This window comes from Coregonus lavaretus (assembly GCF_964263955.1).
Source record: "Coregonus lavaretus genome assembly, chromosome: 13".
Classification (NCBI taxonomy): domain Eukaryota; kingdom Metazoa; phylum Chordata; class Actinopteri; order Salmoniformes; family Salmonidae; genus Coregonus; species Coregonus lavaretus.
In genome coordinates this window covers 24,234,981-24,249,405 of record NC_140000.1, presented here as the reverse complement: position 1 = coordinate 24,249,405, position 14,425 = coordinate 24,234,981, and the positions used below count along the sequence as shown (strand labels likewise).

Sequence of the window (14,425 nt, the reverse complement as noted above, 5' to 3'; positions counted from 1 at the left end):
ACAAACTCCAAACATTGATTATGCAAGAATGGGCTGCCATCAGTCAGGATGTGGCCCAGAAGTTAATTGACAGCATGCCAGGGCGGATTGCAGAGGTCTTGAAAAAGAAGGGTCAACACTGCAAATATTGACTCTTTGCATAAACGTAATGTAATTGTCAATAAAAGCCTTTGACACTTATGGAATGCTTGTAATTATACTTCAGTATACCATAGTAACATCTGACAAAAATATCTCATAACACTGAAGCAGCGAACTTTGTGAAGACCAATACTTGTGTAATTCTCAAAACCTTTGACCACGACGGTATATGAGCTTGCACTGTTCCTTTAGCACCAAATACCATTTGCTTTTCAAGTTAGAGATTACCATAATGTTATTTTGCAATAACTAAATGCTATTAAATGTAAAACATGGACATCAAAACCGTAAAAAAATACTTAGATTTGTAGCTATTGTGGTACAACTGTATTGTAGTTCCATATTAAAAAGGTGAATTGGCGAAAGGTGAAATCCATGTTTTTATGGCACCGTTTATGCATTTTATTTTAGGGATAGCCTACTATATTTCAGGAGATTAGCAATAGGCTAAGCAGTGGAGTACCCTACGGAGAGTCCGCTAATAAAATATATGACATTACATATTTCATTGTTTTTCTTTATTGTTTTTCTTTATTTTCATACGCAGAGATAACTTAATCAGGAACCAAAAAATATACCAGACAATAAAGTACTAAAAATCTGAAATAGAAATACCCCCCCCCCCCCCCCCCCCACAGACTGCTGTGCTCTATGGGCCTATGTGGCGTACCGCTTCGTCCACTGTTTGGCTGTTCTGTCATGCTCTGCTCTGTTTGTTGTGTACTGGGTGGCGATGCTTCCAACCAGGGGATCAGCTGTAAGTGAAAGACAACATTAAGGAAATAACAGTTAGATGAGGGTGGTGAATCTTGAAACAATTACTTTGCTCCAAGTGATGAATTAAATGCATTTTATAACTATTTATGAGTTATGACAGATTATAGCAAGTGTTATAATGCACTATCAGTGGTATCATAAGGAATTATAAATGCACTTATAAGGCATTGTGTGTGGGCTTCAAAGTGTTACCCATAATATATATTTTTTAAAGTCTTCCATATCTGAGGACAAAATGACACCAAAGAAATGGTCCGGTATTTGCTATTTACCATGTTACCTGCAGATTCAATTTGACCCTTCTCGGGAGTCAGGAATACTAATATTTTCAGCCTGGGACAGATGCAGATCTGAAGAGAAACTAGTAAAAGGGGACAAGGAAGCCAGTTAGGCTCCCCGTCATGGTTTGATGGATCTCTTACCTGGGTTACAGTCTGTGAGCAGAGAGCAGATGGACAGCAGCACCTTGGAGATGGTGAGGGCAGGGCTCCAGTTGTCCTTCAGGATGTCCAGACAGATCACCCCCTGACTGTTGATGTTACAGTGGTAGATCCTCGTCCGAAATGTTACCTTGAGGAAAAACAAAACAGTAGAAAACTGATAACGTACCTGCCACGTGCATATTAAACATAAGGCTATAAACTCTAGATCAAAATCTATACTGAACAAAAATATAAACGCAACATGTAAAGTGTTGGTCCCATGTTTCATGAGGTGAAATAAAAGATCCCAGACATTTTCCATATGCACAAGCTTCTCTCTCAAATGTGGTGCACAAATTGGTTTACATCCATTTTAGTGAGCATTTCTCCTTTGCTAAAATAATCCATCCACCTGACAGGTGTGGCATATCAAGAAGCTGATTAAACAGCATGATCATTACACAGGTGCACCTTGTGCTGGGGACAATAAAAGGCCACTAAAATGTGCAGTTGTCTCACACAACACAATGCCACAAATGTCTCAAATGTCTCAAGTTTTGAGGGAGCGTGCAATTGCCATGCTGACTGCAGGAATGTCCACCAGAGCTGTTGCCAGATAATTTAATGTTAATTTCTCTACCATAAGCCGCCTCCAACGTTGTTTTAGAGAATTTGGCAGTACGTCCATCCAACCATTTCTGTCTATAATAAAGCCCTTTTGTGGGGAAAAAAAGCATTCTGATTGGCTGGTCTTGGCTCCCCAGTGGGTGGGACTTTGCCCTCCCAGGCCCACCAATGGCTCCACCCCTGCCCAGTCATGTGAAATCCATAGATTAGGGCCTAATGAATTTATTTAAATTGACTAATTACCTTAGGTGAACTGTAACTCAGTAAAATCGTTGAAGTTGTTGCATGTTGCGTTTATATTTTTGTTCAGTATAGCTATTTATTAAAGTGGATCAACCTTTATTGGGGCAAAAGACAATGCATGTAGGGCCTGGATGATAACAGTCTCGCTATACTCGTTAGTATCGTGGCAATAAGGAAAGGAAACAAAACATGAAGCAGATTTTATTTATTTAGCAAAACTGCTCTAATGTTGGAAACAAACATAATTATGTTGTCATCCAGAGTCACATTTATTTATTTTCCAAGCTATAAATCACACAATATTTTAGATACAGCAGGTTTTTAAAGGACCAAAGAGTTTGGTCTCTTTCGTGTTTTAATTTTTGCCATGGAAAAAATATTGCGATACTGGTATTGTCCCAAACTTAATTCAAGCGTTAACAACTGAATCATTTAAACACACGAAGCAGAAAATATCTAAACGTGAAAGAAAATCACATCCATAGACTGTTCTGGCACCCAAGTGGAGGAGTCACTTGGTGGTTGATGAGAGTACTTCAACATATTAACAAGGAAATTCTATCAAACCGCAGCGATGGTTGGTACTGTAGATATGCTGCCTGGTGTGTTCTAGAAACTGGAGGAAATTCAGTCATCCTCATTTCACCATTCACAAAGAGAAATTCCATATTTTATTGAAATTATCAAATGTGACATCATAAATAGTTCATATAAAATCTAATTTCATTCATCGAGCAAATTTCAATGAAGCTTTTGGATTTGTTTTTAGCACATGGAATGAAACTTAGAACGGAAAAGTTAACTAGCGAACTAACTAGTGAGCTAACTAGCCAAGCTACAAGCTATGTTCCGAATTGGCTATTTAGTTAGTGTTGTTGTTATCTATCAAATTGTATAGGATACCTTGCTGTCTCTGGCAACGACCCGACTCGCACATGCACATAACGCGCACACAGAGGCACACGTGTAAATAGCTCTCTAGCATCTGGAAAGTGAGTCTTTGTTTTCTTTTTTTGCTGTGGTGGCAATCATTTTGCAGAGGCACAATATAACAATATAACGTCATCGCCGGTCGCATTTTTGGCTGTGTATACCCCGAATAACACGCAAATCAATGCTAAGTAAATCTGTCCCATTCATTGCGAGGGACTAAACCAAGATGACTGTTTTGTGGTGTAGAGTAAGTAGTGACAGGAAGCTGACGATTGCCCAGTACCTTGGGTGGTTTGAAGGGGTAGTCGGGTGTGAAGGCGATGTCCAGGAAAAAGACCCCTCCCTCGTAAACAGAGCCCGGTGGTCCCAGGATGGTTGACCTCCACTCATAGATGTTGTCTCCTTTGGGGCCAGCGCTGAAATTAAATGAGAAAAAGTTACAGATTATGTTACACTATTAGCCTGGTCACAGATCTGTAAGTGCTTTATCCAACTTCTTTGTCGTTACCCACCAGGAAAACCAAAGGAGAACAGTCTCCCTAATTGGCGTAAACCGGACCACGTTCTTTGTTATTGTTATGGCTCAGGTCGTTTGTGGGTGTGTGTGTGTGTGTGTGTGTGTGTGTGTACTTCGTCTCATTGCCACAAGGGACAGATAACTTAAAGCGTCAATCAGCAGTTGAAAAAATGACAAAGCATTCTCCCCACTCGTTTCGGTAAAAAGCTGAAACACCACTCAAATTCATTGACAGAGCTATGGATGGTGAGACTGACCATCCATGATTTCAAAATTATACTTTTAACCATGTGTTGAGGCTATATAGTGTTACAAACATTGGAGTGAAACAAGCTTATATATTTTGGGTTCTGATAGGGTACAACAGTTGAACTAAGCTCATAAGGTTATAGAATAAGTTATATTCTTCAAGAATCAATGGGTACATTTCATTAATTCAGAAGTCCCAAAATGGATGAATCGATTGTCCATTTAAAGTATTGCACCTGCAAAAAACTTGTTTGTAGCAGTTCTGCCAAACTGTTTAGAGCCTATTATCCCTTGGGGTTGTACTCACTTGGTGACCACACAGAACAGTACATTTTCTCTCAAGCTTCAAAGAAGCCTCCATTCACAACCAATCACTGATGCCGTGCCTCTGTATCATGACCCATATTGATTTCCACAGAGCAAATCAGCCTTTATCCTTGGTACATGCTGAACATGTAGTGGGAATTATCTAGGGAGTCATGACTACAAGGCTGATCCAATACAATGAGGGAGACGTAAAATTGTGCTTAATCCAGCCTGGCATTTCAAGTAAAAACAGTTTGATCAAAATAGAGGGTGTAGCTTTATTTTATCAGCATATGGGACAACATGAGAAACATCAGAAAGTAATGCAAGCCTTTATTGTTTTGAGAGTCGTCTGTACGTATTGACTATGGCAATATGCAAGACACTGGGGACAGATTGGAACAGAGAAGATGAGCTCAAATAAAACCAACCTGCAGTTTGGCGGAGGGTCCAGCGTGATATCTGCCAGCTCTTTCTGAATCCTGCAGAAACAAACATGCATTCAGATCAATCATTGATTACCCAGACATACCTTTACACATCTTTGTTTTCTCAGCCACGGACTTGCGAAAGTAAAAATGGCACAGATATTTTGGTCCAATACAGTGAGGCTAGAATAGTTTGAAACACAAATAAAGTACAGAGAAAATCCTAGTGCTAGCTACAATCATCTAGGATATTAACCCACCCCTCTGGCTAAATGTCACTTTGTGGGTGTTGTGTGTGACAACCACCAATATTTCATGAGGTTTGGGTGTTACCTCTTCGCGCTGGTGGATAGCAGCTTGGAGGTCTTGCTCATACTGGCTTTGCTCTCCCGTTTCTTGCAAGGTGTGTCCTTTGGTTTGTTTTGATTGGAGGAAGAAGATGACGAGCTGGTGCTGACACGGGAATCCTCATCCGACATACCGGTTTGGACAAGAAATTAGCAGGAACCTACAATGTGATTGTGATGCAGCAGTTGAAGAACAAAAAAGCAGTTGCTTTGACAAATTATATTGCTTTCAAGTTATTTGCAAAATGAAGTAACATTTTACATTTTTGTCATTTAGCAGACGCTCTTATCCAGAGCGACTTACAGTTAGTGAATGCATACATGTTTTTAGTTTTTTTCATACTTGCCCCCCGTGGGAAACTAACCCACATCCCTGCCGGCCAAACCCTCCCCTACCTTGGACGACGCTGGACCAATTGTACGCCGCCCATGGGTCTCCCGGTCGTGGCCGGCTGCGACAGAGCCTGGACTCGAACCAGGATCTCTAGTGGCACAGCTAGCACTGCGATGCAGTGCCTTAGACCACTGCGCCACTCGGGAGTAACGTTACAGTTATGACAGAGCACCTTAGACGTTCTAGGAAAAATAACTACCCCAACATAGCTTGCTGAGATTACCTAAAAACACGCCACTTCGACACAGCTACGACCGGAAGTGACTTTTTCGTAGCAGGTTAGCTGAATTTACGCAGCAGGTTAGGACAGTTAACGTAGCAGGTTAGGAGAGTTAGGTTAAGGTTAGGAAAGGGTTTAGTGAAAATGCTCTCCTAACCTGCTAGGAAAAGTCACTTCCGGTCGTAGCTGTATCGAAGTGGTGTGTTTTTAGGGAGGCGTGTTTTTAGGGAGTCCCTAGGCTTAGCGGAATTGCCAACAACCTGATGCATCTGGTTTTCAGGGATACAGCTTATTACACCTAGCTTCCTTTTCAGTTGAAACCGGGATGTGAGAACTCCGCTCAGGCGTTTTCTTTATCACCTGCTACGTTAGGTTAGGACAGTGGACCCAACCTTTTCGGGTTACTGTACCACCAACCGAATTTTGCTCTGCCCAGAGTACCCCTGATTTCCCCCTCATGTGCATTTTACCAGTAGGCCTATGGTCTCATGAGTCTTCAAGTACCCCCTGTGGATAGGCCAAGTACCCCTGGTTGGGAACCACTGGGTTAGGGAGTCCCACATAGCTTGCTGCTTGGCTAGTGCTCAGTTGAAGTATAGGTAATTGGCTAGCTGCCACCCCCCTCCCTCCCCCTGGCAATAATATTGTGATTATGGATCGTTGCGCAAACAATGTTGGACAGTTTAGAGTTGGACAGCTCTGATATGGCAAGCCTCCATTATTCCCCAAATGTTATATATCATGAATGATATTGGACAATTTAGCTACCTTCAGAAAACCGCCCCAGAACGAACAAATGGAACCATGGTGGTGAACAACAGCTAGTTAGTCTGTGTGGCCAACCACCATTTGATGGGAACATTCTCGGGCCTCCTTCACAGTAACTAACGTTAGCTTGCTAGCTAGTATCTCTGGTCTGGAGTTATTTGCTTAACAGCCTCTTCGCTCCGGGAGACCTGAAACGTTAGACACTGATCTCACACATTGTCCTGTGTGTAAAATACAGGTCTCCTGGAGCGAAGAGGCTACAGTAGTTTGCTAGCGAGTTCGCCTACAGTAGTTTACGTTTGCAATTGCTTGTGCCAAGTCAAGCTGGTTGGACTAGCCGGTTTGGTTAACTAACGCTGGTCACAAACGTCCGACCTTCTGATTTTGTCTCCCCAATTATTAGCCGACCATTTGACTGCCCAGACCTTAGCCAACGTTAAGCTAGAAAGTTAGCAAAATACTGTAGTTACATCAACGTTAACGACGCCCACCTCAACCTTTCAAAATTCAAAGATATTTAACTTAGCCAGCTAGCTATTTGGCAAACAACCTCACACCATACAGTGAAGCTAGCTTAGCTAACGTTACTAGCTTGAGCTAGCTAACGTTAGATTTATTTCCTGAGCCAGGCACTGTCACCACAAATGTGTCTTGAGTCGTTAACTAGCCGTCTTTTCCAATACTAAACAAGTTGAATACACGCAGAGAACTACAAAGTATTTTATAAGTCATGAGAAATATTCAATATTAAAAGTAACGTTAGCCAAGTAGCAAATTACCTCCTTTGTGTCTGCCTGAGTTCACTGCCTGAGCTCGTGCGTATCGCCTTCTGTGGAACGGAAGTGCCGCGGGTGCAGTGGAATCATATTGCGCCTTCACAATAATGAAGTTTAATCGGTGCACAGGGATCATTCAATATTAGGTCACAGTAGACTATGACATTTTGATATCATACATCAAAAAAATATGAACAAAAAAGCACATGTCTGATGAGGGCCAAAATAAAGTTTGGAGTGTCACCAAGTCAGGGTGCGAGAGAGGTTCATATATGGTCTATGGTTCATGCTCACCTCTAACCTAGACCTGTGATGCAGTTTCTTCTGCTGTAGTCTATTTTACCCTGGTTTCACTGATTCCCTGGAGTTCATTATATGCACAGGCAGTGGCAATGTGTGTGTGTGTGTGTGTGTCATGAGGCAGAAGGATGATAGGTCCAGTCATTAACCTCTTCTTAACCCCTGTCACAGAACACAGAGGGGTCACAGTTACAGAACAGAAGAGTATAACCACAAGTCACAAGCCAACCAGTGTGTTTTATTGGGTGCTTCATTAATACAAGTGCACAACAAACCACCCTGCCATGCCAGAGTAGCCAGTAAATGTACAAGTCCTGCCTCTTTCACAAGCAGACCTATATTTCTGTGGTCTGCCTCAAAAGCGTTTGAAAAAATACATACAGTACAAACAAAACCAGAGAGCGTAGAAGAGCATGAAATGTCATTTGATGCAAATCTTCCTCCTGTTCCATGCAGATAACATTGATGACTGGAATAGGAAATTGAAAAACACACACGAACCTAGAGTAAAGTAAAAAGAGTATATAATCTGCATGTTGTTCCTGGAGCCACTATGAAAACATGGATACATACTGTATAGTTGAGGGACAATGCTTATCAGAATAATAGCCTTTTTTCAATACAATAATTCCAACATTCAGATATTGGAAAATAAAATCCCAATCTACTCTTTGTATAAAAAAGAAGCTTTCAAGTCAACAAGGAACAAAGGACAGTTCTTTACAAAGAAAAGGTAGATACAATGTTTAGGGGGAGAATGACAGGTACACCGTTGCACTTAGTGAGTGTGCTTTGAAAGGCTGGGGAGAGAGGTAGAGAGGTACAGTGGGGGGGGAGAGGGTAACAGTGGGAAAGGCAGACAAGGGGATCTATGTGGCGTATCTCTTCGTCCACTGCTTGGCTATTCTGTCATGTTCCGTTCTGTTGGTCAGGTATTGTGTGGCAATGCTCCCCACAAGAGGGTCCGCTGCAATGACAAAGAAAAGGATGCAGATCAGAGCATGCATTTATGAATAGCATTTCACAGGTGTAAGATTTTTGGACCCAGAGAGAGTTAAGAACATATTATTACATTGTATTAAAAGATGAATAAGGACTTATTTTTTAAAAGATAATTTAAATTCCATCAACAGGTTCAACAGAAACAGAGCTACTGTCCCAGGGGAAGGGAATACTGGAACTCCACTAGCAGAGCAGCAGACAGTTATCAAAGCATGAAACATTATCACCATCTCTGTGTGTAGATAGTGCCAACTCAAATGTCATTTAATCAGTCATGAATCACCAACTGAAATGAGAACACTGCAGATCATCATGATGTGGACATTGATAGGTCTCTTACCTGGGTTACAGTCTGTGAGCAGAGAGCAGATGGACAGAAGCACCTTGGAGATGGTGAGGGCAGGGCTCCAGTTGTCCTTCAGGATGTCCAGACAGATCACCCCCTGACTGTTGATGTTACAGTGGTAGATCCTCGTCCGAAACGTTACCTGGCGAGTACAGGGAAATACAGTATTTGGTGACAACCCTCATAACACGGCTGCAGAGTTTTTGAATACCATAAAAAATACCCACATTTTTATACGCCTTCTAATTTCCTTAGGCTTTGATATAGCCAACAGGGGGCAGCATGGTGCATTTACCAACATGCAGAAAACCTTTAGAATTGTCATGAAAAGCCCCAGAAACCAACTCATGCCGATCTCTAATCTCGCCATAACCGTTGCATATTAGTTTGAGAGGAAAATAATCATTCCTATAATACTTTCACAGGGATTCAAATAAGGGGTAAAAATGACTTTTTGGTTTCAAAATGTGCTTACGTCAAACCTTTGTACAACAAACATCCACACAAACGTCCCTGTTAAGTTTACTACCGTGTTTCTGATTGAACGTGACACTGACATCTGTTTAGGCCTGACACCTGACACCGACCTAGTCCTCCAATCACCAACATCTGGACAGACTGACCCTGACCTTGCAGAGGAAACATCTAATGAGCCTAGGCATTCTGAACACACCGAGGACAGGACATTATAAATAACTCCACAATGGTGCGCTCTCTGCCCCACTAACCCTAACAACTGAATCTTATACTTCCAATCTGTCCAACAATCTTGTCAAACTGGAGTTTCAGTTAGGGGCTTGAAAAAAGTTCTGGTAAGAGTCTATAGTATACAGCAAAACTCCAATGGAGCATTTCAATGGAGGAGTGTATCGTGCGCTATCGTGACGGAAGGACTGGCTACAGATCACAATGGGACAAAACACTTGAGCCCTCTGGCTACACTGAGCAGACCTTGAGCCTGTGGATTTGTTTGAGTCTGCTGTCAAACAGCAGAGCCGGTTCTTACACAGCTCAGAGAGAAACAGAGACAAAGAGAGAGAATGAAAGAGGGGGGGAAACAGACAATGAGAGTGAGACAGTCAGAACTCAAAATGAAAGCAAGTGAGAGGGAAATTGGGTTCTAAGAAGCACAAAGAGAGATATCCGAAAGCACATCTCATACACTTGATAATGACATCCTTTCAACAACCGAAAATATTCCACAGGGTACACTTCCTGAAAAGGCTAATAAAGAATGAATTTAAAATTTGAACAGTGAATTGGTAAAGGCTTGGATAGCACACCATATTCCCAGAAAATCATATTAGCTGTTGAAATTACATTAAAGCAAGAGTTCTCCACAGAGGAAAAGAGCAGCACAATGGAGCTAAAGCTATAAACCATTTGTGGTCAGTGTGGTGGTGGGTGCTGACCTTGGGTGGTTTGAAGGGGTAGTCGGGTGTGAAGGCGATGTCCAGGAAAAAGACCCCTCCCTCGTAAACAGATCCTGGTGGTCCCAGGATGGTTGACCTCCACTCATAGATGTTGTCTCCTTTGGGACCGGCGCTGAAACAGAAACATGTCAATATGTTTAGCAACTCAGGGCATTGGAATTGACAACTGCCTACTGACAGCCTAAAGTAGACAAAGTCTGAGTCCAAGTGAGTGAGGAGAGAAATGCTAGTTTCTGACAAGTTAATGAAGGAGATTTGCACTGTTTAGAGATTTTTCTCAGTCTGCTCTTTTTAGCCTGAGGTTTAGTTCTGTTCAATGTTTATCACTCAAGCCATCTAGGTTGTGCTGCCAAAGCAAATCTGAAACATTCCTAAATCCCCCAAATGTGCAACATTCACAAAGGCTAATGTCATCATCCATCCATTGAAATAAACAGTTTGTCAGTTGGATTGAGGAATCTCGTTTCACAAATAGAGAACAGTTTAACTTTGTCAATTGATACAATATATACACAAACATTTAATTGTATCTTGAAGGTCCTTTATTTGATGAGTAGTTATGTTGAGTGAGGTGAGGGTCACATCTGTTGGATAGTCCGGTAATTAATGTAATTTCCATATTAAGTCTCCACCCTCCCCCACTGGTAGTAAGGGTTTTTGCTGGAGCAGTGCCAACTGAAGACTGTCTGGGACACGACCAGATCATAAAGCCCAGGACAATGAGCAATTCTTCAGATTTCATGTCATTACCCACAGGCGCACAAGAGCACACACACAGACGACCGCTTACACATACTTGGACAGAGATTGGGAGTAGGATTGCAGCAGCACAGAAAATGCATAACTATCAAAGTCACCACTCGCTTTGTTCATGTTGACAAGCCCCAATAATATGTGACTGACGTTTCCAAATGGCCATGTCAGAATGAAATTACTAGCAAGTTATGCTTTCTCCACAACATAATAACCTCAAATAACGCAACTTGAGTATCAAACAAGTGTCTGGCTCAGTGCATGCCCATGAGAATGGATCAGTCTCCACAAATAGAATTAAAGGACTAGACATTTCCTCTTTCCTGTAGTGTCAACACATGCAGATTTCACTAATCTTCTTATACTTTTTATTTTTCTAAAGCAACTGTTCGAAGCCTTCTTTAATTAGTTAATTATAATCCGTTCTTCCCCAGGGACTTTAATATTTTTCAATAGCTGTTTTGGGCCCATAAGAGCAATGCAAATTTGGACTTATCTTGTCGAGGCACACAGGAAATCTGTTTTATACTGGTATGATTTGGTAGAGTGAGAAATGACTTATGCATAGCATCTGGAAACCATGTTGGTCCCGTGTGGCTCAGTTGGTAGAGCATGGCACTTGCAACGCCAGGGTTGTGGGTTCGATTCCCATTGGGGACCAGTACGAACAAATATGAACATGTATGCACTCACTACTGTAAGTTGCTCTGGATAAGAGCGTCTGCTAAATGACTGAAAATGTTGGCCAATATTCATTGTCAGTGCACTGCAACAGGGCAGATGTGGCCTATTAATAGCTAGCTGTAATGAATCAAAAAAATGTTGTGATGTTGCTTAGATGGGTGAGGTAACCACTGAACTGTTAATGGAGAAAATGAGTAGCAACCAGGCACAGGGAGAACTGTTTTTATGTGGGTGGGGAAGAAGTTGTCACCAAACATGATTCAAGGTGAAAAACTCATTGTAGCATGATACAATATTTAAAAATAATACCTCCCACTGTGCCAGATGAGTGTGATCCTTTTCAAAGCAGCACAGATACAGGGACTCTTTCATGTCCTATGAGGCCGATCACTTTTGAGTCCAGATGAGATAGAGACAGATGAGACAGCATGGAAGAAGATCCACTCTACACCACCTCTGTGTAGATCTGACAACACACGGACCTCTGGGTAAAGGCTAAGTACATGCCACGACTGGAGGTTGCCCGGCAACCCCCACCCCCCCACCAGCAGCAGGGGTTGTGGTGCTTTGTGGCGGCTGCCTGAGCGCTGGCTGGGCATTCAGGACCTGACTGACAGTCTCTCATTAGACCAGTGGAGTGGGAGAGCAGGGGAGCACGGCCGAGGCCACAGCATCGGACTGAGACGGAGAGAGGCTGTCTAGGTTTAGGATATCTACTGAATCAGCATCCTGAATGGCCAGGGTTAGGTGTCAAGGGAGATACTGCTCACCCTTACATCCTGCTTTGGTCATGGGATGAATAGAGTTGTTTTATAACAGATCCTACTCACCAAGCCCTAAACCATGCTAGGGGTATTAGTGATCATTACTGAACAACTTTAAAATGCACAACCATTTTAATGCTAGTCAAAGGATTGCAACATAGGATGCTTAACATTTATAGGGAAAGGACGTGCCTGCGCAAAATCTTACATCAAGTCGCTAGGCGTTAGAAGACAGACAAAGCACCAAAATATCTGTTTTTGTCATGTGGCATAATCTAGCCCCAGACTGTAATATCACTGTATCTAGGCCTATAGCTGAATACTGCAATTTCGCAACAGTAATAGAACTCTCCTCTCTCTACTATGGGAAAACTCTTATCCATTAATGCAGACATATCTAGTTTAGTTCAATACCCATGACATTAAAACATGAAATCGCTATGGTTTGCAATAATATCCTCTGTGCGACTCGAGAGATATAATAAATCTGCAGTACGTCAGTAGATTTCTTTGAGTCAGTGAGTATTTGGGTCATTTGTTCCAAGAATCTGGGATACATTAGTGTGCGGGTGTCCGTGAGAATCTACCACTAGCCATCCTCTGCGATTACACTCATGTGGGAATGGCTCCGACAGCTGGAGTGCTTCCTCCGCAACAGAATGCAACCGAACAGAATCCCCAAATAAAACCCTTCAGGCCCGATTTACTATTTTCAAACCGCTGTGGAACTCGCTTCTCTTGTTCGAATCCAAATAAAAAAACTGAATGCAAAGCTAAAACATGTTATGCTCTTCAGTTAGCTAAGCATGGCTGATTCCTTTTTAACTTGATACATCTTGCATCTTGCATCTCATCTGTTATCTTTGATCATGCCATATTCTAAATTGAATAATAAGATGGTAAATCTGGCATACATATGGAAACTTTCAATTCATGGAAGATGGCCATTCACATGACCGCAGACACAAAACCATTGACTAGATCATCTACATGATGTTGAACAATGACATGGACAAACCACATACATATCATAATGAACAATGTTCACTTCATGTATGCTCTTACATGCCCATATACAGAGGACAAAGAATCTATTCTGAAATACGTCTCATTACACCATTTCAAGATAAAATATACTAGGCTGGCTGACACAAAGGAACCCTTAGAAAATGTATTTTTTATGGAGGCGGTGTACTGCAGGCCTTCTCCATTCATACACCGTTACAGTTCACACCAAAAGTTGTAGTTACTGGAAACTATCCATGTAACAAGCTGTGATCCATATGTAACTGAGACCAGAAATAATTTCCATATATATTGAATGACCTTTCTAGACTAGAGCACCCTCTGCCCCATTTAACATGGTCTATATTACATGATTCCAGACAATCTAGAGATTGTGCAAACATGCCATAACCTTTATCATATGGTATGGTGATTATACAGTAATCTCTGTCAAATCAGTGGCCTCCCCGGGATATCTACAGCTCTGATAGTATCGTCAGCTTTGGTAATTCTCCCTGCCATTAGGGAAGCAGTTGAGATGATGAACAGACGCAGACAGGTGATCAGCCTGTGTCATTAATCCTACTCATGATGACAGAGACAAGCCGATGACAGTGTTCTACCATTGCTGACCTCAGTTACAGGGAGCATTGCTTGTGTGTGTGTGTGTGAGAGACAAAAAGCCTCAAAACTCAGACCATTCTGGGAGGGCCGATGCTGTTCACTTACAGTATTTATGGAATTTAGTGGGGTGTTTTCTGGCAAGCGCACACTGTGTGTAGGAGTGTCTGTTCAGCAGAATGTCTAAAATGTTATCTCTTTTCCACCTTTGACATCCACTGTGTAGTCAGAGACAAGGGAGCACAAAAGGTTATGAGTGTAATTTATCCCTCATCTTATTAGCTTGTTGACACAATCTTTTTTTTTAGCCAGACTGCAGAAAACCAACAGAACCAAGCACAGGGACAGAAACTATGCCAGCATTTGTAG

General features: G+C 41.9%; 2 protein-coding genes across 2 annotated transcripts in view; both read right to left on the bottom strand.

Annotated features, from left to right (window-relative positions):
- Positions 1-642: 642 nt before the first annotated feature.
- LOC311139574 (ubiquitin-conjugating enzyme E2 E1-like) lies at positions 643-7,210 on the bottom strand. Its single transcript, XM_084174474.1, has 6 exons — positions 7,152-7,210; positions 4,977-5,151; positions 4,647-4,697; positions 3,427-3,559; positions 1,341-1,488; positions 643-896 (listed from the first exon to the last, which is right to left on the bottom strand). Exons 2-6 carry the CDS (start codon positions 5,120-5,122, stop codon positions 799-801), a joined length of 576 nt encoding a protein of 191 aa, XP_084030600.1. The 5' UTR covers positions 5,123-5,151; positions 7,152-7,210; the 3' UTR covers positions 643-798.
- Positions 7,211-7,666: 456 nt separating this feature from the next.
- LOC311139573 (ubiquitin-conjugating enzyme E2 E2-like) overlaps positions 7,667-14,425 on the bottom strand; it is a 30,819-nt gene continuing 24,060 nt past the window's right edge. The window contains exons 4-6 of the mRNA XM_084174473.1: positions 10,209-10,341; positions 8,791-8,938; positions 7,667-8,415 (exon numbers count right to left, since the gene is read on the bottom strand). Of these exons, the coding sequence (XP_084030599.1) occupies positions 8,318-8,415; positions 8,791-8,938; positions 10,209-10,341 (379 nt within the window). The 3' untranslated portion in view covers positions 7,667-8,317. The remainder of the gene's footprint in view (positions 8,416-8,790; positions 8,939-10,208; positions 10,342-14,425) is intronic.

Bases quoted from the DNA above. Each gene is read 5' to 3' on its own strand.
- LOC311139574 (XM_084174474.1), bottom strand. From the start codon at position 5,122: ATGTCGGATGAGGATTCCCGTGTCAGCACCAGCTCGTCATCTTCTTCC. The intron at 4,698-4,976 runs GTAACACCCAAA...TTGTTTCTGCAG, and splicing joins CTATCCACCAGCGCGAAGAG to GATTCAGAAAGAGCTGGCAG. The intron at 897-1,340 runs GTAAGAGATCCA...TTTCACTTACAG, and splicing joins GCTCACAGACTGTAACCCAG to CTGATCCCCTGGTTGGAAGC.